At 39.4% G+C, this 24,485-nt stretch overlaps 1 protein-coding gene across 6 annotated transcripts in view; it reads right to left on the minus strand.

Annotated features, from left to right (window-relative positions):
* Window positions 1-18,769: 18,769 nt before the first annotated feature.
* EDEM3 (ER degradation enhancing alpha-mannosidase like protein 3) overlaps window positions 18,770-24,485 on the minus strand; it is a 74,104-nt gene continuing 68,388 nt past the window's right edge. For all 6 annotated transcript variants that reach the window (XM_021102628.2, XM_021102625.2, XM_084977966.1 and 3 more), the window contains one exon: window positions 18,770-22,644. In XM_021102628.2, coding sequence (XP_020958287.2) covers window positions 22,235-22,644 — 410 coding nt within the window. In that variant the 3' untranslated portion in view covers window positions 18,770-22,234. The remainder of the gene's footprint in view (window positions 22,645-24,485) is intronic.

Raw genomic sequence — 24,485 nt, forward strand, 5'->3', positions numbered from 1 at the left:
CTTTATCCTTTCCCAAGATATTCTATCTTCTTCATCTACTAGGCTATGAAAATTGACTTAGTTATTGCCTTAACTTTAGTGGAAATATAAATGAGTTTATATTAACTGTATGTTACACTAATGATAATTTTATACATACATAAATTGTTATTTCAAAAATATTTTCATATTCATCATCTCATTTGTTTTCCATGACAGCAAATCTTCTAAGGTGTATGTTAGCATAATTGTACTTTACAGATGATGAATTCGACACATGGGTTAGAATACCTACCCAAGATTATGAAACTTAAAGCTGAATTTCAGTTCCAGTAATGATGGAAGGGCTTATATTGAAGGACTATCCTACAGATAGCATGTATAAATTACGGACACAATACTCAAGCTTGTTGTTTTAAAGCCACCGGAGAATAACCAAAAGTAGGCAGAAACTGAAAGGGAAATGTTTTAAAACCAATAATTGAAGTTTCCATCTTAGGGAACTAGAAAAATATCACTAAACTAAACCCAAAAGATGTAAAGGAGATGAGATAAAGATAAGAACATAAATGAATGAAATAGAAAACAAGCTGTAGAAAAAAACTGACAAAACCTAAAATGTCTTTATTGAAAAAAATTAATAAAATTGATAAGTCCTCTCAGACTAATAAGAAAAAAAGAGAGGAAATACAATTTATTAATACTGGGAATGAAAGAGAGCATCACTACAGATCATATAGACAATAAAAGAATAATAAGGAATTATTGTGAACAACTTCTATGTTAATAAATTCAACTTAAATGAAAAGCACAAATTCCTTGGAAAACTTATCACTAAGACTGGCAAAAGAAGAAATGGAAAACATGAGTATCAATATGTTATTTTAAATGAATTTCTCAAAATCTTGCCACAAAAACTATTCCAGGTCCAAATGATTTCTCTAGTAAATTATGTCAGACATTTAAGGAAAAAAATAACCCTAATCGTAAATTCTAGAAGAGGAACTATTCCTAGTTTATTTTGAGGCCAAAATAACCCTAGCACAAAAGCTTGATGAAAACATTATGAGAAAAGGGAATAAAACATACCTCTCAGGAACAGTGACATGAAAGTTCTTAGCAAATTTTTAAATCAAATTCAGCAATATAGAAAAAGAACAAAACATAATTACCACATGAGATTTATCCAGGAAAATAGTCTTGGTTTAATATTTGAAAATCAATGTAACTACCACTAATAATATAAAACAGAAAAGCATGATGATTTCAATAGTGTTAAAAGTACTTGACAAAATTCAACAACTTCACAATAAAATTCTCAGCAAAATAAGAAAGAGAGGGAAGTTAACCTGAAACATACACCTAACATTATAGGTAATAATGCAATATTATATACTTTCTCCCTAATTTCATGAATAAGGCAAGAATATCAACTCTTCACTGCCTCTACTCAATATTGTACTAGAGGTTCTGAGACAGTTTTATATGGCCAAACAGTGAAATAAAGTCAAGATTGAAAAGGAAAAAATAGAACTGTCATTTTTTCACAGACAGCATGATTGTTTACATGAAATTCCAATGTAATCTACAGAAGTTACTAAAACTAACAGGAGAACCTAACAAAGTTCTAAGATAAATGAATAATATACAAAAATCAATCATATGCCTATATATTTGAACAATAAATAACATTGATTTTTTTATTTTAAACTTTAAAACAATTTCATATCATCATAAACACAAAATACTTAGGAACAAAACAAAAGGCATGCAAGAACTTTACACTAAACACTATAAAATATTGCTTAGAGAAATTAAAGACCTAGTTAACTGGGAAGATTTACCATATTCATAGAATGGATGACTCAGTGTTATTTAAAAATGTTCATCCTCCCAAAATCCGATCTCTAAATTCAATTAAAATTTTAGTCACAGTCTCATCAGACTTTCTTTGAAATGATTGATAAGTCATTGTAAAATTTACCTGGAAATTCAAAGGACCTAGAATAACCAAACCAGTCTTGAAAATAAAAAGCTGAAGGACTCACACTACCTAATTTCAGCACTAACTAGAAACCTACATTATCAAAGAGAAAGCAAAATTTGTGTAATTGCCATGAGAACCTACTAACTTGACATGACTGTATAAATAATATTTAAAGTTCATTTCAGTGCAATTGATCATTTCTTACCTCAGGACAAGAATGGCCTATATCTATTAAAAACATACACAGAATAAGCAGTATAGTATATTACAGTATTTTCCAAAATAAAACCCATATACCACTGATTTGAAATGATTTTAAATAATAGATAAACATGTTTTTTAATAATCATGAATTTAAAGATTTTCCATGCTTAATATCATGAAATTTTTCCATTAAAGACGATCATACAGCTTTTCCAGTAAGCAAACCGAGGTGACCTCTAAAAGTTTTAACTCAGAAAACCCAACAATATCATGCAAAACAAAGAGTTTCAAATCTTAATGTTCACTTTAAGAATACTTGTGGGAGTTCCCGTCGTGGCGCAGTGGTTAACGAATCCAACTAGGAACTATGAGGTTGCGGGTTCGATCCCTGCCCTTGCTCAGTGGGTTAACGATCCGGCGTTGCCATGAGCTGTGGTGTAGGTCGCAGATGCGGCTCGGATCCCGCGTTGCTGTGGCTCTGGCATAGGCTGGCAGCTACAGCTCCGATTAGACCCCTAGCCTGGGAACCTCCATATGCCGCGGGAGCGGCCCAAGAAATGGCAAAAAAAAAAAAAAAAAAAGTGAAACTTCCCAAGCCATTAAGAGAATGCATATCTGAAAAGCTACCAAATATCGAAAGGATGTCACTTTACAGAAGCAATGGCTGCCATTCCATTGCTACACAGTAGCGTTAGTAGTTGGTAGATGTGCTCGGGCCAAACAGTGGAGCTGGACACAGGGTCCATGACCCAAAAGTAGTGCTGAGTTATTATTGCACATGCTCAAAAACTCAGAGTAATGTTGAACATAGGGGCTTAGATGTAGATTCGTGGAGCACATCCAGGAGAACAAAGCCCCCAAGATGGCCCACAGGACCTACAGAGCTCACGGTCCCATCAACCCTTGCAAAAGCTCTTGCTGCCGTGCTGAGATGATCCTTACTGAAAAAAAAGTGGATTGTTCCTAAGCCAGAGGAGGAGGTTGCACCCAAGAAAAAGATATCCCAGAAGAAAATAGTGAAACATAAAAATAAGACCTGGGAATAATTGCTGCAAAAAAAAAAAAAAAAAAGAAGGCAAATAAAAGTAAAAACAAGCATACAAAATTTCCTCCTGAAATAAATTGAAGTTTGAAAAACACAGATGTGTTTTAGGACTAACATTCCAGAATTGGGCAGAATTACTTGGCCCAGCTCCGGCCCAGTAGGAAAACTCAGACTTTCCACATGCACACACCTCTCCCCTCACAGGCTTAGACTCCTTTTACTACCCAGGAGAAAGTAGACTGGGAGTCGTGTTTTCCATAGATAGGCTGGCTCCCAACTCACCGATCTGGTAACACATGGATGAAGAGGCAAACCACATGTCATTACCTTAGGGCAGACTCTGGGCATAGACCTCTCAGCTTCACACTTTTCCTGGCATTGCTGGACCCGGATGTTATCAGTATGTCTCCAGAGACTGCTTTTAGGGGATGCCAATACACTCGTGTGAACAGATTCCAGGTCGAGCCCGCCTTTAATTCAAAGCTGCAATTCACAGGATTTAAGCTACCAGCCTACCTCATGGCTGCAGAAGAAGCTGCCGAAGTAAGACTGTGTCTGATAGCTTGTATTTCTATAGTGGTGATCCCATGGGCCCATCTAACAGAGAGACTGGGGGGAAGCATGTTGGGCAGACAAAACCAGGACTCTATAGAGGAGAAAGCCAGGTCTCAGAGAAGTTAGGTGAGTTGTCAAGGTCATGCAGCAAGCAAGCCCTTCTGCCTATACACCAAACCCTCCCTAAGGAAGCTCTGGGAACCAGAGGCTTCAGGAAGGAATTTTGGTTCTTATGTGTGAGAAAGAAATTTTGTAAGGGGGACCAAAAGACCAACAGCACAGAGGTTGCAACCCTCTCGAACCAAGGAAGAATGATGTCCCCGTCTGAATCACGACGGCTCTGTGTGGCCCACGGCCATGTCAGGGAGCTGCGTTCCCCTGCCTTTATCCAGGGTTATGAGTTGTACGGTGTCTTTTTGATGGTGAGATTAGAATTCCCAGGAAAGCACCTTTGTTTTTTCCATGTAAAGCTAGAGCTTTATTGGAATACCTGTCTTTTTTTCTTTCTTTTCTTTAAGTCCCTTCTGCCTCTGTTCCTGTACAGCTCTTTGGCAATTCGGGGCTCTTTCCCTGGATTCAGAGCTTGTGCAAAGGGACCCACACTCTGCAGCTCAGACCCTCGGGCAGTGGTCCTGCTACCCTTTCTACACGGCAGACACTCTCCTCTATAGTGCAGTTGTCTGGTCTGTTCCCTGGCTCATCTCTGGTAACCGTATCAGGAAGCAGCTTTAGGGACAGCGCGGGCAGGCCTGCTCCTGGGGATTCCTGGTATAGCAGCTGCACTGGAGAAGAAGCAGGATGTCCTCCCTCATGGGTACTTTGTTTCATTCTGGGATTCACTTTCTTACACCCTTCTCCAGGCACACAAGTTCTGTATGAACAATCCAGGCCTTTCTTATTGTTTCTCCTCCGAATACCTAGCTTTGGAAAGCTCCTTAGGATGTCAAGGATTCTTTTCTGCTGGTTTTTGAGACTGAGATGATGAAGTCTGTTTCCCTTGGTGGGGTCCTCTCCCTGTATCTCTGCCTGGACCAATCAGAGGTTGAAGGACTTGTGAGTGGGCCACAGCTACCCCTAGTGATGCCCAGGATGGCGGATATGGTAGAGTTTGGAGGTGAAACTCAAGGACGGCAGTCTGGGGGGAGAGAGACGGACACGAGAGGGACTTGAAAGCACAGTTACAGAGCACTTTATACCTTAGCTGACAACAGCCATCCTGCTGAGATTCCTCCGTGAGTGTGGCACTGCGCTAACTGCTTTAAACGCAACTGTCCTTTGAGATAGGCTCTGTTACTATCCCCACTTTACAGATGGGGAAACTGAGGGACCCAGTTCAAGTTCACCTAGAGTAAGCACTGGAGCCAGGATTCTAATCTCAGGGGTCTGGCTCCAGGGCCTATCCTCTTAACGTCCACCTTCTATACAAAAAAGAATAAGAAATTCTTTCCCTTTTGGAGTTCCCATCATGGCTCAGCGGTAGCAATCCCGACCAGTATCCATGAGGACTCGGGTTTGATCCCTGGCCTCACTCAAGGCCAAGGGTCTGGCGTTGCCATGGGCTGCAGTGTAGCTTGTAGATGTGGCTCAGATCTGGCATTGCTGTGGCTGTGGTGTAGGCTGGCAGCTATAGCTTAGATTCGACCCCTCGCCTGGGAGCTTCCATGTGCCATGGGCACAGCCCTAAAAAGCATAAAACAAACAAAAAACTTCCCTCCCTCTGTCGCCCTAGTGTCACCACTAAAACCCTCCAGGAAATCTCTCCTTTCCAAGCCTGCTTTATTTATCCAGAGTATGTTTCTTTAAGAACCCCAATGGCTAAGCCTCAGTTTTCTCATTGGTAAAATGGGAATGGGAATGGTACTTGTCTCGTAAGGTTGTGTAAATTCTAAGCATGCGGTAAACATCCAAGAAATGATCCTTGTTATTACAAGCTATTAGACAATCGTACAGAGGTTTAGAAAATACTGGCTTAAAAGTAGATGTTTCTGGCTTCATTAGTCTAGAATTCTCCCTTATTGCTTTACCAACATAGAGATAAACAGGTAAACAGGTTATTCACCATTCTTTCCGGCAGCCCTTTATCTTACTCGAATGTCAAACTTAGAAATTTCAGATTCAGCGATTCAGTTCTAAAGAATTCCTGCCATCACCACAAAAGTTCAGAAACCCTCGGGTTTGAGGCCCAGGAGAGGGTCACCCAGCAGAGGAGCTTGGTTGTAAACCACTTGAGCTCTGCCCACACACATGGTGATTCAGATGCATAAGAGCACAAAAGACAGTACACTGTGCGTTTTCTCTCATTAGTGGGTTTGTTCATCAGGGAAGGAAGAGAAGAATAAATGTTGCCAATGAGAACAGCCTATTTTCAAGGAATTAGAAGACATTTTTGCTTGAATGTGCTAAAAGGTTAAGTAATGAACAGTACAATATCTAAGTCTCAGTCATTTTCACACTGTGCTCAGTGGAGCCCTGGAGTTTTGCAAAGGCACCTCGGGGGCAGCTCTGAAGTTAGCAGTTATCTCACCAGCTGGAATGTTAACTTGCAAAGGAATGGATAGATGGAGGCTATAAAGCATGTGCAATGTCCTTGCAACAGAAGCAGCAGAATCTTCTTGCATCCTACAGGCATAATCCATCCTGGATATGTGTGACTTTGGTCAAGTCACTTCCCACCTCCTCTGACGTCTGTTTTCTTTTCTGTCCAGTGAAGAGAATCAGCGATGGGTTGATCACAAAAATCTTTTGGCTCTAAAACTCCGACCACTACATGACCTGTGTTCTCTTCAATGTCTACTTCCAACAACAAAACAAATCTTTTTAGGATTATCTTTATACAACTCTCTTCAAAGCTGGTACATCATTTCTTTGACATTTCTCAGTGATTGCAAATCCTGGCTCTTTCAGGAGAAATGTGATTTTTTTTTTTTGAAACTTACCCAAACAAAACAAAACAAAACAAAAAAACCAAACAAAAATCCACTAGTTCAAAACCAGATTGTAAAATGACATTCATATTTCATGGAAAGACCAAAAAAAGATAAACATAAAAAAGTGTTCTCTGCCCTTTTCCCTCTTCTTTGCCCTCCACTGTGCATCATGCATCTGCATTAGGCATGGACCTATCCTCCCCACTGGCAGAAATACCTGCTCAATCTAAAGAGCAGCATTGCAACATCGTGTCTAGCCTCAACAAGACAACTCCTTAAAAGATAACATTCCGGAGTTCCCGTTGTGGCGCAGTGGTTGACGGGTCCGACTAGGAACCATGAGGTTGCAGGTTCGGTCCCTGCCCTTGCTCAGTGGGTTGACGATCCGGCGTTGCCGTGAGCTGTGGTGTAGGTTGCAGACGTGGCTCGGATCCCGCGTTGCTGTGGCTCTGGCGTGGGCCGGTGGCTACAGCTCCGATTCAACCCCTAACCTGGGAACCTCCATATGCCGCGGGAGCGGCCCAAGAAATAGCAACAACAACAACAACAACAACAACAACAAAAAAGACAAAAGACAAAAAAAAAAAAAAAAAAAAAGATAACATTCCTCCTTCATCTTATAAGAGCTCACCATGGCCCATGACCCCCTACTTGCTAGATGGGTAAACTGTCAATAACCCATCATGTAATGTACAGCCCTCTGTCTCAAAAAAAAAAAAAAAAAAAAAAAGCCTTATGTAACTGTGCTTTGACTTTGAATCAGTAGAGCAGTTCTCTGAGCTTGCTGAGATGCTGTTCCTGGGTTATAATTCAATTTGGCTCAAACAAAATTTTCCATTTCTCTCTTAGATCTGACCGATGAATTTCTCATTGACAAGGTATTTCATTTGGCTCTGCACAAGAGCCAGGTACTGGTGTAGATAAGACACAAATGAATAGGCCCACCTCCTGTTTTCTCAAGGGGCTCCTAGTCTAGGGTTGAGCTGGTAAAACACACTTCTGTGATTTCTTTTGGGCTTTATAGATGTCTCCTAGTTCTGGCCATTCTGACTGGAAATGATAAAACATTTGAGCCAATGATGAGAGAAACCAGTATTTGCCTTGCAAAGATGGACCTTGTCTTTGGGCTTTGGGCATAGGGTTAGCAAATTTTGAAGGATTATCCTCTCAGCTCAGAGGCCAAACGTCTTGCCTCTGTAAGCAGTACATTCTCCTATTCCTACCCCTTCAGTAAGTGCTAAGTACTTTCACTTCCCAGGTCCCTTTGGTGGCTGGCTGGTTGACAGTCGAACTTTGTTTAGCAGCCGTATTACACTTGTTTCAAATGGATCATTGTGCATAGATAGGAGGGCAGTCTGTGTAGTAGAAACCTGATTCATCTAGGCTCAAGTCCCAGATCCCTCTAACTGGCTTTGTAGTTTAGGGTTCCACTTAACTTTGCTGAATCTTATTTTTCCTTATCTGTAAGATGAAATTACAGACAAGTTTGCTAAATGGATAAGGAATCACATATATGGAGTGCCCAGTATACATGAATACCTAGTGAGGATTCAAAAATGGTTCTTTTTATTAGCTGGTCTGCAAAGAGGGCATTAGTCCTCACACTGCCTACAAGGGGAAAGATGACCTGGACCAGTCCTCTTTGAGTGTTGCTGGAACTTGAAGGAATCACCACTGAGCTGAGCACAGGCTTATATATGTATCCTAGGTGGGTATGTGGCTCTAATGGGGCTCCTGGAGACAGGGAACCTCCAAGAACCACAGAGGGAAGAAGTTGAGGTGAGGCTGAGTCAGACCAGTTGATGGAGGCGAGGTCTGAACTGTGTCTCTGTGGCTGACATTAGATTTGTAGGAAGGTGAATGGATGAGACACATTTTCCCATTGACCTACTTGATTAAGCCAATGATCTGGTTCGGAAAGCCACATGATCACCACCTGAGATGATAAAGCCATCAGAAAATATCAAGTTGGAGAAGACCTTTGATGCACATACTAGATCTCAAGTTGGATATTGGAGAGTAGCTCCTTGAAAATGAAGGTGTCTTTTCTTCACATAGACATGTGGAGAGAAGGCTTTGCCGGCTTAGAGGTTGCAAACGGGAGGCTTTTGTTGTCACATTTATTTTGACTTGAACAGTGTTTAAAGTGAGATTTCACCAGGATTTCTGGCTTTTCTCAAATGTTAGAAGATGGAGGCACACCAAACCTACAATCTTGGACACAGCAGTGGTTCACTGGCACCAGCTCTTTGGTGGTTTCAGGTTATTCACGGCTCCTTCATTGAAATGAGCTTTTCTTGTGGTTTTTATAACACTCCTCTGTCCTCATCTTCCTCTAATCTCTCCACCTCCTTTTTCATTTTGTTTTATCCAAGCCCCTCCTCCGCTGCCAGTCCTTAAACGCCAGCAATCTCAGGGGTGGGTTTTAGAACCTCTTCTCTTTTCCCCAGTCCACATGCTTTTCCTGATAAACCTCATCTCCTCCCAAGGTTTTGAATCCTACCTAGTTCAATGATGCTACTGGCAAGGAGAAGTTTTTCACTTCTTCCCTTCTAGGTTCTTTGGCTGATCTAGATTAACAGGAGAAAAATTTAATTTCGTGTGTACAGGAGCTCATAAAAATATGAGAGTCCAAGAAGTGACCAAAGTAGGCAGCGTGTATACCTTTTAGACAAGGAAACAATAAACTTGTGAAGAAATTGACAAGACAAAGGGGTTTGGGCGTAGGGTTAGCAAATTAGCAACCGAGGAACAAGGTTCATTTATACAGACTTTCTTGTCCCCAAATTCCCTGTCTCTGGTGCTAAGGATGCGTTCTACCCTCCTGGTCCAGGGAGGGTACCTTTCACGTGGGAGATTTATTTTCTGCTCTCAGGACAAAGGAGGGTCAGAGTGTCCTTGCACTGACGATTCTTAAGTAACTTTAATTCCAAATAATATGTAGAACAGGCATATTCTACTCCCCTTCCATGCTGATGTTCATGGAAGTATGTGGCACAGAGGTATCAAGACTCTTTTATAATGTATTTTCATAGTAACTGATAACAAACATCACACGGAACAAGATAGCTGGATTGCCAGGTATTTTCCGATTTCTACCCTTAATTTTATATGTGCATTGATATACTTGGCTTATACTCTAAAACTTATCCGTGTACTGAAAAAAATGTTAAGCTGGTAAATTTTTACTTACCACTTATAAACATTTAGCTTTAGAGAAAAGCACATCTTTCAAGTAGCAGAACTCCCAAAGAGCCCAGCTCCAGGAGCCTCTCCCCCATTTTCTCCCTTCCAGCCAAACTGTGTTGCTTTTAATTTCCACCAACAAAGCACACCCTCTCTTGTCTTGGGGTGTATCAGTTTTCTGGTGATGCTCTAACAAAATTCTACTGGGTGGCTTCACAGCAGGAAAGAATATCGTGCTCTGATTTTTAAGCAATAAAACTGCAAATGGCTATTATGTCTAAAGTGCCTTACTTCTTATTCTTCCAAATGTCTCTCCCTAGAACATGGTGAAATTTTTACATGAGCTACTTTGTATGGAAAGACAAAGTAGTTAATGTATTCTGAATTATGCAGAAGCACAAGATGGGAGGGTTCTGATGTGATCATTTTCTTTTTCCCCTTCATCCTTTAACTGACCTACATTGTTTATTTTAACATCATAATGCTCATTTATCCAAACACAGATAATTATAAATAAGGAAATAGAAATTACCTATAATCCAGAGATAACCCCCATTGATGTTTTGGTTATTTAAAATAGAATTCTGGAGTTCCCTGGTGGCTTAATGTGTTAAGGAACCAGCATCGTCACCGCTACAGCTCAGGTCACTGTTGTGGCACGGGTTCCATCCCCAGCCTGGGAACTTTGCATGCCATGGGCATGGCCAAAAAATTAAATAGATAAATAAAATATAAGAACTTTTGCCGTGATTTCCATCACTGTCCTCTTACCATAGGTTCTTTTTCTTCATAAACTCATTATTACTTATTTACTGCTTTATTTTCTATCTTCTTTACTAGGCTTGGCCCACTGTTGCAACCCCAGTCCCTTATAATAACGCCTGGTACACAGGAGGTGCTGGATAAGTTTTTGTTGAATAAATTAGTCTCTCAGAGTTCCGGCTGTGGTACAGTAGGTTAATGATCTGGCTTGTCTCTGTGGTGGCTCAGTGGGTTAAGGATCTGGCATTTCTGCAGCTGTGGTATAGGTTGCAGCTGCAGCTCAGATCTGATCCCTGGCCACTGACTCATTTAAAACCCTTCTGTGATTTCTCACTACCCTTAGAACAAAGCCTAGCATCCTTATTACTCTTTCCCATAAGCTGTCAGTCTTTGGAAAGACACACAGTCCTCGTCTTTGAAGCTATGGCATCTCCAATCCTTAGCATCTGCCATAGGCTCCAGGCTCCTCTCCCACATCTTCTCCCTTCCAGCCAAACTGAGTTGCTTTTAATTTCTACCAACAAACCACACCCTCTCTTGTCTTGGGGCCTATCAGTTTTCTGGTGCTGCTCTAACAAAATTCTACTGAGAGGCTTAACAACAAAAATTTCTTTTCTTACAGTTCTGGAGGCTAGAAGTTCAAGACCGAGGTGTAGGCAGGTTCATTTCTTCTGAGGCCTCGCTTCATGGCTTATAGATGGCTTTCTTCTTCATGTCTTCACACAGTCTCTCCTAGTGCATCTGTGTCCCAGCCTTCTCATTTTCTAAGGACACCAGCCACTTTAGTGATATCATGTCACCTTAAATTGCCTCTTTGAAGACCCTCCTTCCAAATACTGTCACAGTCTGACATATTGGGGATTCAAATTTGGGGGGACACAATTCAGCCGAGAACACAAGGCCTTGAATTGGTTGTTCCTTCTGTCTCACTTCCTTTTATTTGCTTTCTCAGCTTAAATTTCACTTTTCAGACAACTTTTCCCTTACCTCCACGAGGCTGGGTGGGTGCCCACCTTCAAGGCTCCCTTGGTATCAGCATCGTCCCCTTTTTTTTTTCAAATCGAAGTATAGCTAATTTAAAATGTATTAATTCCTGCTCTACAGAAAAATGATTCATATATATATATAGATATAGATATATACACATTCTTTTTTATTCTTTTATACATGGTTTATCACAGGATATTGAGTATAGTTCCCTGAGCTATACGGTAGGACCTTGTTGTTTATTCTTTCTTTCTAGTTGGTTTTGTTTTTGTTTTTTGGTAATGAAATGCCATTTTAACTATTTAGGATAACTTATCTTAGCTATAACTGAATTTAAACTGATTAATTCTTGAACTTCAGATATATATTATATAATATATATTTACATATATTAATAAATTTTATTGGCTCAGATAGTTGACTTAGAAAGTTGTGTTAGTTTCAGGTCTCCAGAAAAGTAAATCAGTTATACATGTACTTATATCTATTCTTTTTCAGATCCTTTTCCCATATGGGTTATAACACAATATTGAGTCATTACCCTGTACTATACAGTAGGACTTTGTTGTTTATCCATTCTATATATAGTACTTTGCATCTGCTAACCCCAAACTCCCACTCCATTCCTTCTCATCCATTGGCAACCACAAGTCTGTTCTCCATACCTGTTAGTCTGTTTCTACTTTGTAGATAAGTTAATTTGTGTCTTATTTTAGATTTTATGTATAAGTGATAACATATGGTATTTGTCTTTCTCTTTCTTACTTCATTTAGTATGATAATCTCTAGGTCCATCCATTTTCCTACAAATGGTGCTATTTCATGCTTTTTATGGCTGAGTAATATTCCATTGTTTTGTGTGTGTGTGTGTGAATAATATTCCATTGTGTGTATATATACATACAAATCCATTGTGTGGACATTTAAGTTGTTTTCATGTCTTGGCTCTTATGAATAGTGCTACTATGAATATACAGGTGCATGTATCTTTTCAAATTGGAGTTTGTCTGGGTATATGACCAGGAGTGGGATTGCTGGATCATAAGCAACTCTATTTTTAATTTTTTGAGGAACTCCATACTATTTTCCATAGTGGTTGCACCAACTTACATTCTTATCAACAGTGTAGGAGGGGTCCCGTTTCTCCACACCCTCACTAGCATTTGCTATTTGTAGACTTTTTGATGATAGCCATTCTGACTGGTGTGAGGTGATACCTCATTGCAGTTTTGATTTGTATTTCTCTAATAATTAGCAATGTGGAGCATCTTTTCATGTGCCTGTTGGCCATATGTATGTCTTCTTTAGAGAAGTGTCTATTTAGGTTTTCTGCCCATTTTTCAATTGGGTTATTTATTGTTCAGTTGTAGGAGCTGTTTGTATATTTTGGAAATTAAGCCCTTGTTGGTCGCATCATTCGCAAATATTTCCTCCTAGTCTGTAGGTGTCTTCATTTTGTTTATGGTTTCCTTTGCTGTACAGAAGTTTGTTAGTTTGATTAGGTCTCATTTGCTTATTTTTGCTTTTATTTCTATTGCCTTGGGAAACTGACCTAAGAAAACGTTAACATGATTTATGTCAGAGAATGTTTTGCCTATGTTCTCTTCTAGGAATTTTATGGTGTCATGTCTTATATTTAACTCTTTAAGCCATTTTGAGTTCATTTTTGTGTATGGTGTGAAGGTGTATTCTAACTTCATTGATTTACTTGCAGCTGTCCAACTTTCTCAATACCATTTGCTGAGGAGACTATCTTTTTTTTTTCCATTGTATGTTCTTGCCTCTTTTGTCAAAGACTAGTTTATTATAGGTATTTGGATTTATTTCTGGGCTCTGTATTCTGTTCCATTGATCCATATGTCTGTTTTTGTGCCATTACCACACTGTTTTGATTACTGTAGTTTTGCGGTACTGTCTGAAGACTGGGAGGATTATGCCTCTTGCTTTGTTCCTTTTCTTCAAGATTGCATTGGCGATTCTGCCTTTTATGGTTCCATGTAAATTGTAGGATTATTTGTTCTAGTTCTGTAAAAAAGGTCATGAGTAATTTGATAGGGGCACTTTAAATCTGTAGATTGCTTTGGGTAGAATGGCCATTTTAATAATATTAGTCTTCCAAGCATATCTTTCCATTTCTTTGAATCATCTTCAGTTTCGTTTATTAGTGTTTTGTATTCTCAGCATATGAGACTTTCACCTCCTTGGTGAGGTTTATTCCTCAGTATTTTATTTTTTTGGATGTGATTTTAAAAGGATTTTTTTTTTTACATTCCTTTTCTGATATTTGTTAGTGTAAAGAAATCAACTGACTTCTGTATGTTAATCTGGTATCCTACTACTTTGCTGAATTCATTTATCAGTTCTCATAGTTTTTGTGTGGAGTCTTTAGGGTTTTCTATGTATATAGTATCATGTCATCTGCATATAATGACAATTTGGATATATTCTATTTCTTTTTCTTGTCTGATTGCTGTGGCTAGGACTTCCAATATTATATTGAAGAGAAGTTGTGGGAGTGGGCATCCTTGTCCTGTTCCAAGTTTTAGCAGGAAGTCTTTCAGTTTTTCACTGTCAAGTATTATATTGGCTATGGGTTTGTCATAAATAGCTTTTATTTCACTGAAATATGTTCCCTCTATACCCATTTTGTTGAGTTTTTATTATGAATGGATGTTGAATTTTAATCAAATGCTTTTTCTGCATCTATTGAGATGATCATGTAGTTTTTGTCTTTTCTTTTGTTGAGTGATATATCTTACTGATTTGTATATGTTGAACTATCTTTATGCCCTGGGATGGCTCCCACTTGGCTGTGGTATATAGTCTTTTTATGTGTTATTAAATTGGCTTTGCTAATATTGTGTTGAGAATTTTTGTATCTATATTCATTAAAGATACTGGCTGGTCTGTCATTTTCTTTTTCGGTAGTGTCTTTGGTTTTGATATCAGGGTGATGGTGGCTTCATAGACTGTCTCTAGGAGTGTTCCCTTCTCTTCAAATTTTGGGAGGAGTTTGAGAAGAATCAGTATAAATTCTTCTTTAGGATTTGCCTGTATAGCCATCTAGTCCTGGACTTTTGTTTGTAGGGAGTTCTTTAATTATGGGTTATCTTTCACTTCTAGGGAGTATCATCCTCTTTCAAAACCCTCATCATGTTTGTAATTACTTGTTCAATGTCTGTCTTCTAGATTTGACTCTAAAATTGATGAAAACAAGATCTGTAACTGTGCTGAACATCACCTAATTCTCAGAGCTTAGTTCAGTGCCTGGCAAATAGGAAGTGCAGTAAATCTTGGCTCAATTAATCTGAATTGAAGAACAGTCTCTTAGATTTTAATAGTTTTTATAAACATCATTTTAATGAATGCACATTATTTTTATTGATGTGTGTGCACACTGATTTTATTGGTAATACTCTTAATCATTACCCCATAGGCATCTATATTATATCCAAATTTTTTCTCTTATTCACAATCGTAGGATGGAGATGTTTCTGTCCCTCTCTTTCCTTAGATTCCTAGTAATAGATGATGAATTCAAAGGAAATAAACAGTTTTAAGGCTTTAATGTAAAATGTATACTGCATACTTGATTTCTAAAAAGACTGAATCAATTTATACTTGTATTAGCAGTAAAAATGAAACAAAAATAAGCACAAACTGATTAAAAGTATAAATAAAAGAGCTTATTACATAAAATTTTAATGTATAGTTTATTGCCCAAGTTCTCTGAAAGGAAAGGAATATAAGTTGGTGTCGTGTAGGTTTCTGGATCTTGAATGACAATCCTGTATATGTACAGTATCTTATATTTATTTTCATAAGTCCCAGTGATGGAGATAATTTGATGCTCCCTCCAGAGTTGGAACACATCTATGGAAGGGAGTAGTAAGGTGTGGTGGTTGGAATTTCTTCACCTCTGTGGTCATAGCACCCTGATTCTTCCATCTCTGAGTCTATCTGGTTTGAGTCTGGGGGTTCCTACTCTCTAATTGTCAAAGTAGGGAAAGTTGATGATTGTCCTAGAATATGTATAGGGAAATTTCTATCAAAATAAATGCAAATGCAAGTCATGCGGATTCACTAGGTAGAGAAGTTAGTGGAGGCTAAAGTCATTCTCATTTGCGTCTATTTTCTCAATAAAATGTGTGGTGAGGTCACTGAGTGAGGGGAGGAGTAGGGGATATTTCAAAAGAAAGGTGGTGTGAAACTGTTGTCGCAGAGTAGGAAAATAAATTAGCTAGAGAAATACAGAATTGTGGGAAGTATTGAATCTCATTTCAGATTTGTGTTCATGATTTAAAGTGAGGCTAGTCACTGGTTATGTGGTTTCATCCAGTTCCAACAGCTACTTAAGTTTAGGTGCAACATTGGTGGGTAATTTGGTGTAATAAGATTTAAAGTTTTGCCAACTTAACTCAAAAGAGGAGAAGAGGGAGTTCCCATCGTGGCCCAAAGGAAACGAATCTGACTACCATCCACAAGGGCACAGGTTTGATCCCTGGCCTCACTCAGTGGGTTAAGGATCCGGTATTGCTGTTAGCTATGGTGTAGGTTGCAGATGTGGCTCGGATCTGATGTGGCTGTGGCCAGCAGCTGTAGCTCCAATTGACTCCTAGCCCGGGAGCCCCCACAGGCCAAGGGTGTGGCCCTAAAAAAAAAAAAAAAAAGAGAGAGGAGTTTTCATTGTGGCTCGGTGGGTTAAGGACCCAATGTTGTCTCTGTGAGGTTGCAGGTTTGATTCCTGCCTCACACAGTGGGTTAAAGATCTGGAGTTGCCACAAGCTGCATAGGTCATAGCTGTGGCTCAGATTTGGTGTTGCTGTAGCAGTGGCATAGGCGGTAGCTGCAGCTCCAATTGCACCCTAGTCTGGGAACTTCCATGTGCCACAGGTGCAGCCATAAACAAAAAACAAAAGAGGAAAGGACATTAATGGTGGGTAAATAGGGAAGTGAGACCATGGGAAGGGGTGAGGGATTCTGCAAAACTAGAAGGAACAGTGGGTTGGAGGTCCTGAAAAACTATCCATGTGAATAGACAAGACTGAGTTGAAAATCATGATTAGATACTAAGATCTCAGGGTTTTAAAAACATTTATTTTGGAGTTCCTTGGTGGCCTAGTAGTTAAAGATTTGGTGTCACTGCTATGGCTTGGGTGTGATCCTAGGCCCAGGTTCTTCCGCATGCCATGGGTGTGGCCAAAAATTTACGTATTTTTATTAAATATGAATGCAGTAAGACAGTTAGGGCTGGAATTCTCTTGGCTCAAGGCCTCAGGTAAGACAGGAGAGTGGCTAAATGAAGAGATCAGTCCTTCTAAAGATGGCAGCGGTCTGGGGCTGCCCTTAGAACTTCATCTACTGTATAAATGGAAGGGGCTGGTTGGGAGACTGGGGAAAGGGCATTTAAGATAAGCTGGCTCACAGTGTTTGTCGGTTTGCCTCTTGACCCTAAGGTCAATGGCTTCTCCTAGAAACTTGGCAAAGATAAAGTTGGGGGGCGGGGCTCCTGTGTAGGATGTGCTTCCAGCTGCCCTAAAACTGTAGCACTGGGGTCGTGCTGGTGGTGCAAGAGTAGCAGCCAGTCCCTTGCTATTAAGTTCCTCTGTATTTGCCTAGTCTATTTAAGGGCTTTGCGAGGGAGGTTTTCGACCTTTTCAAGAAGTCCCTGTTACATCCAAAGTATTTTTTTGTATTGTTACCTGCTGTTGCTGTTGCTGAGAGAGTACCACTTCATAGGCAGCTGAGACCGAAACTGTGCGTGCTCTGACACCACAGGACTTCTCAAACATTTCTCCCACTGTCATCTGGGATGATGAGTCCATTCTTTCACAGCCGAAGAGTGCACCCCAAGCTTCCATCAGTGGACTCTCGTTGATTACCTCATTGAAGAGGTGTATGGAAACGACAGACCTCCAGGCTTATTAGGGTGAGCCGTGAGAAGCACAAGCCTTCCTAGGAGGCAGATGCTGACACTCACCAGTCTCCACCCTTAAACTGCGAGTAAAACTTCTCTCAGTATATAGACCACTTCAAGTTTGCTTTACCTAGAACAGCAACCTCCTCTTTGAAATCTTGTAAGAGAGACTGTTGGATCTTTAACTCTTTCCTGAAATAGTGGTGCATTGTTCTAAAGGCATGGAGACAGGCTGAGACTGGAGTTAATGCCCAGACAACTTGAGAATGGATGCTGCCACTTCTAAACTTCAGTCCCAGGTGGGGAAAAAGTGATCAGGTGGGAGGGCTGAGCCAAGGGTGAGCAGAAACTGAAATGGAGGTGGGAGGAGAAAGGAAGGGAGAGGGCGGCACATGGAAGGGACACGGGCTCTAGAAATAAACCAGGGCTCCCCTTCCGTGGCCCAGGCACCAGATGTGGGACTTTGAGTAAAATGCTTGAGCTTGCTCAACTCTCAGTTTGTTCATCTTTAAAGAAAGCAGTTATCAAGAAATAATACCTATTACATCTTTCAAGATATCTGTGCTCAGAAACCCTGGAACAGTGCAGATGAAAAGCATACTGTCTTAAAGTGGCTGCTAAAGGAAATGGTCTCACTGGAAATAATAGGTTAGTGTAACTTTTTATGACAATGTTCAAAGGACAATTGCTTTTATTAAATATTAGTAAACTCAAAATGTAAGCGAGGAGTTCCCATTGTGGTGCAGCAGTTATGAACCAGACTAGTATCCATGAGGTCGCAGGTTCAATCCCTGGCCCTGCTCAGTGGGTTAAGGATCTGGCATTGCCATGAGCTGTGGTGTAGGTCGCAGACACAGCTTGGATCCTGTGTTGCTGTGGCTGTGGTGTAGGCCAGCAGCTGGAGCTCCAATTTGATCCCTTGCCTGGGAACTTCCATATGCTCCAGGCGCAGCCCTAGAAAAGCAAAAAAATAAAAAATAAAAACATGTTACCAATATTGACACTTTGAAATGCTAACTCCTCTAACTCTACTCTGAGGGTCCCTGGCACTAGTTCAGGCGTGGAACTGTTCAATGTGTTTCTATACTTGCAGCTGTCCCCAGATTTACTCTCCGGGAGTAAAATGAAAATTAAAGGGAAGACAGAGTGGCAAAAAAATTTTTTAAGATATCAAAGTATAAAGATATGCAGACTGATTTTAAAAATTAAAACTAGACCAGAATATTTACATATTTTATTAAATCTTTACAATCAGTAATTATAATCAAATACACAATTATATACAAGGATTATATACATTTTGCCCAGACTTTTACATCACAGTACATAGTTTCCCTTAGAAATATGGTATACATTTATCACCAAACAATAAAATCCAACAACAGTAGTGTTACAGCACCTGTTAGTACAGACATCTTTTTCATAAATTACATCATAAGAAAATATACGGCTGTAAATTGGGCTTTTAAAAATGTCTTTTATAAAATCTGAACATACAATATTTCATTCACAGAATGTTTTTTTTTTTCTATGTTCTGACTGAAGCCTTGTGCATAAAACGACCGGTTGGAATATTTATTAAATGCCCCCCCCCCAATTATAAGCACTATTTGAATTACTTATGCTGAGCTTTCTTTATGATGAATTTGGCATGGGGTTTGGTGAGGGAACAAATGCTGGTTTTCCTATAAAAAGGGCTGTGGTGGTAATTAGAAAAAAATATCTTGACAGAGTAATTAGAGAAGTCAAATCAGAGAGTGCACAATTTTTCATTTTAATTCCTAATACTGTGGGGGAAAAAGGGAAAGTATAACGTAAAAAAAATTTTTGTTCTGAACAACAATGGTATTCTTGTTGGAAGCCTATTAAAAGTTAAAAAAGAAAAAGAACCTACCCAACAAAAGCTCTCATTCCAAACGTATCTGGTACATTACAGTTCTTTCACACCTAAACTTTATGGAGAAAGCACTGCAAATTAGGGTATGTCATTTCAATGGACTTTCCAAAGCAGAAAAAAACTATTTCTATTAGGTAAACAGGTTACGTTTTAAAACTTGAAAATACCTGAATTAAATACTTTCTCTAATATCTGATTTTAACTTTCAGATAAAATCCTTACTTGATTCCAGGTTTGTAAACATTGCATAAATCCTTCTTAGTCAAACAGTTTTATGGCTGTGGTGATCACTTCAGCTCTCTCTCTGTACAGGCAACACTTAACTGAGGTAGACCAGATGTTTCTAAAATTCAGGGTCACACAGAATCTCCTGAATCTTTAGGAAGTAAAGAAAATGCTATAAAAGGTATTTCAAAAACAAAACATTAAAAAAAAAAAAAGCCTAATGGTATTGAAAGTTTTTAATGAACTCAAAAACAGCTTTGTGGCAGTATGTCAATTAAGAATGGAGAGAGTCAAGGACAATGTCGGAATCTGAAACTGAACATGTTACCTTCTTTTCTTAGCTAGGGAAAAATCAAGAATAACTCCTTCTGGGTGTTTTTTTTCTTCTTTTCTTTCTTCCTTCTTTTTTTTAAACGATTCATTTTCGAAACGAGTGAACAATTTGCTTCTAGACCTCAATGGCAACAGCTCCCCCTAACGGCCAAAGGAAGGGAGAGTGGCAGTAGTCTGGCTTTTCCTAGGATGCCACAAGACCTCTGCTGGACACAAAACTATGTTGTTTTGTTAACTTAGATAAGTCAGATTTAGACAACAATGGCTCTGTGCTACAAATACAAAATCAATGTACATAAGGCTCTGTAATCCAAGTTTTAAAGGAACATCTGCTCCTTTTCTCCAAGCCCCAGTCCTATGAATCAAGGCAAGTCAAGTAATTAAGCTTCAGCTATTTTGGTGGCTTTGCAATGAAGATGAACAAAGCAGTCTATCCTTCCATAGACTGTATGTATTATAGTTCTATCTTCTTACACCAAATTTCACATGCAGAGAGACTAAAAATAGCCATTTTGGTGTCAGGTTTAATTAAGGGCCAATAAAGGTCTTGTTTACTACTCTTCCCCCGCCACCCCCCCAATGTGAATTCTCTATTAGATTACTCACTGACCCAATTAAGTTTAGATGGAATTTTTGAAAGTAGCTATTTATCCCCTTGTGACAGAATGTGTTTGTTTACCTGGGATCTAAGACTGTACATGAATATACATAACTACAATACAGCACTGCTGTTCTTTTAACAGCTCCATATACAGTTTAAGTTCATCAGTACCTCAAAAACTGTTTTAAGAAAAGGTTATTATATAATGTCATGGTAAAGAAAAGGGGAATTCTCAAATATTCCTTTAGAAATGATACAGGTAACTTTGAAAATAAAATGAGTAAAGCCATGATTTCAATTACAGGGCTATCTACAGATATCAACAACAAACTTTTTAAAACTTATATGTGGCCAGCACCAGACTGCCACACACACACACACACACACACAACACACGTACACACGCTGGAGGGCCGGACTCTCATTAAACTATATGGCTGTATGTTAGTTGCTACTGTGTAAGTTTTTTACACAGATTACCAAAGACTAATTTTCAAGTCCATATCAGATGGAATACTAGTTTTTTTAAAAAAAGCAAACTTAAAAAACCATGATTCAACAGAAAATGTGACAGACTCCTTAGGTGCAACTTTAGAAATCATAGTTTCAAAGGAGGAAAATAGTAGTTACCCCAGAATTTTTAAATCACTACCACAGTTTTATCATGGCTCCCGAAGATAGAAAAATGGAACAAAATGTATTCAGATATTGGCAACACAGGCCTTGTGGCTCAAAATGCGTACTAAACATGGGATGGAGTAAGGCTGATGGCAAGAGGTAATCACCTCCAAAGAAATGAACTGGAAAAGATTTATAATTCACCCTACTAAGATATAACCTTAAGTTCCGTTTCAGAGTAGTCACAGCTTTCCCTTTGGAAGGCCCAATGGCAAGTGCATATTGCAACATTATGTTTCACCCTTGCTCCATTTTTCAAAAATATTAAGTCCTCAAATTCCACAACACAGTATATGACCTTTTTACCTGGTCCCAAGGATTAGTAACTCACTGAGAAAAGTATACTGGCTTCACCTTTGGTTTAAATGAAAAGGACATTGTTAAAAGGGAAAAGAAATCAAGTCATTTTGATCGTGTTACACAATGAAGCAAGTGAAAATGATAAGCAAAGACCGTTTTCACCGTGAATGCAGTTGCTTCATCACCACATAGGTCACTTTGAGTGTTTTTGTGAAGGCAGCATCATCGGAATGCCCGCAATACTCATCTGTGTTTTCCCCAAAGAGCCTCTAACCCCCAAAGCAAGAAAGCCGAGCTTCCTTTCATTAGAAAGAGACTCAAATTCATATTCCCCACCTCACAGTTAACTGAATCCTGTCTCTCCAGAGACTCCAGCAATCTCCTCCTGGCCTGAGGTACAGCAGGGTGGTGCATGCTGTCACCTGAGGGGGGGCTGTGAGTTTCCATTTGTGATGGGACAGTTTAAACAAGGTCAGTTCTAGCCTAACACGCTCCAGATTCCTATGATAACTCCCTCTCCCAGTCAGAACGTGGTTGCTCATCACCATACTTAAAGCCTCCCATGAGAGAGCCTGCTTAGGACCAGGGTGTCTATGAACCACAGTTTACCTTTTCTTTGGAAATACCTACCACCAGGTAGACTTTAGGGAGTCAGAGCTCATCCTTCTCCATCATTTCAAATGCTTCTATATCTTCATTCCAGTCTGCTAATATGGAGTCTATAGGCTGGACCTTCTTGCCCCAGCTGACATTAGGATTGGAATCCTCCTCAGTGTCTGACTGTTGTTCAAGTTGGTTATCTAAATCTGTACATTCACCATCCAGACGTGTCGGCTCAGGGCTTTCTGTGGGATGAGAATTCTGTTCAGAAGGAGGACCACCTGCAGCACTGTCCCTATCTGCTGGAGATGATGAGTCTGGGTGAGAGTTTGAAGAACCTTCCTCAGGAGACTCTTCATCAACTAAATCAACCTCTTGAGAACCTGATGCCATCTGTTCAGCACTCTGATTCTGAAAGTCATTTTCAGAGGATGGTTGTTCTTCATTTTCCATGTCAGGATCTGAGTAGGAAAGAAACAAACTTCATGTTACTTTTCCCCTCAAAACAGGTACTATCACACGTTCAAAAGCATACTGGTTTTGAGAATAAAGCAGAACAATAAAGATTAAAGAAAATCATGTTAATGCAGAAGGGTGAACAGGAACACTGAAGAGTAAAATATTGCCTTACAATAAAGCAATCCCATTTCTCGGTATATTCATAGACATTGTTATCCCCAGCTGGACTGCAAGATCCAGGTGGGCAGGTCAGGTGCAAAATGTGGCACTTGAAAAGTCCTTTCAAACTGAAAGGAATGACTCTAACAACTGACAAGACTGCCTTCAATGGGCAATGGTAAAGGCCGAGAAATACCTTAAACAGTATTATTAAAATGCATTTAAATTTGCAATATATGTTTAAAATTTATTAAATAGTTAAATTCAGGAAAGTGTGCACGTGAGGACATATTCAATAGAATAAATTCTAAACAGCACATACCATTGCTATATTTGAAGATAATACTCTTTTGAACAGTGAAATACACTCAGCCATGAAAATGCAGACAATACAAAATGCTGAATGATTCATGGATATTAATGTGGTTGATTAGATATTTTCATGAACACAAGAATTGAGATTATTTATAAAACTTCTACTTCATTACTGGAGGTCTATGAATTATATAATCATAAAATCCACTGGAAGGCTGGAGAGCAAGTTAAGCCTCTTGTAATGAATATATAATAAAAGCACTAGAGGCATTTTATTTAGGGCTCCTACAAGAAAGTGCTTAAAATAGCTTCAACATGCACATGCTGCATCTGCCTCAGACTCTGCAGTCAGCAAAGACCTCCCGTGTGTCCACTGTGGCAGGCACTCTGCAAGGTGCTGGGGCAAAATGAGGTAAAACCAAACACCTGACCTGCCCACCTGGATCTTGCAGTCCAGCTGGGGATAACAATGTCTATGAATAATCACACAAGTAAACAGAAAGCTCTGAGATACGCTTTATGGGGAGACTGGAAGATTTCCTTCAGAAAGTGACGCCTGAGCTGAGATTTAAAGATAAGCAGAGAAAATCTGTCAAAGAAGAAAGGGAAGGTAGACTCAGTATAAAGCCACCGAGTGTGACGGGACCACAGGAAGGTACGCAGGTATACCCTGATTAGAAACGGTACCTGAATAGGGAGGGTTAACTTAGTTCTTAGAGTGTGTGCTGGGGGAGAGGGGGCAGGGGGAGGAGTCCCCACATATACGCTCAGCTACCGAAAAGCTACATTTTAATTTGACAATTAGGGAAAGCATGGGGGGCCCTAAGAAGAGAAAGCAGCATCTGGCTGCTGGGAGTTCATTTATGCTGAGCTTATCCTAAACTGGATGGACTGAAAAATGAACAAACAAACCGAAACCTTTAAGTTTCTTTCCAGATTGTATTAATCTAGTGTAGAAGGATAGGAGAGTGCAGGGCTGTTTCATCTACTAATGAAGATTGTGCTTTTGGCAAAAAATCCCTCTTAAGGTTACATGTTATGTAATATTATTTGGAAATCTAGCTAATGAAATGGGATAAGAAAATAAAGTGTAAATACAGGAAAATAAAAGATCAAGTTGTCAGTATTTTCAGATTGTGTTGAATACCTAAACTCAAAGCACCTCAATTTTTAAAAACACTATTAAGATGATAAAAGAATTTGATAAGGAGAGTAAAAATTAAGGTAAATAGTGAAATACCAATAACTCCTCCATAGTAGGAATAACTGGTTAGAAATAAACTAAGTATCCTTTTCATAATAAAAATAAAAGCTACAAGACACAGAACTAAATTTATTAGGAAATTCTATTGTTTAATAGTGTAAAATC

The sequence above is a fragment of the Sus scrofa genome, chromosome 9 (assembly GCF_054392235.1).
Source record: "Sus scrofa isolate SSC_HxYL_T2T_F1_AM1 chromosome 9, Sscrofa_HxYL_maternal_Yorkshire_Landrace_v2.0, whole genome shotgun sequence".
Lineage (NCBI taxonomy): Eukaryota > Metazoa > Chordata > Mammalia > Artiodactyla > Suidae > Sus > Sus scrofa.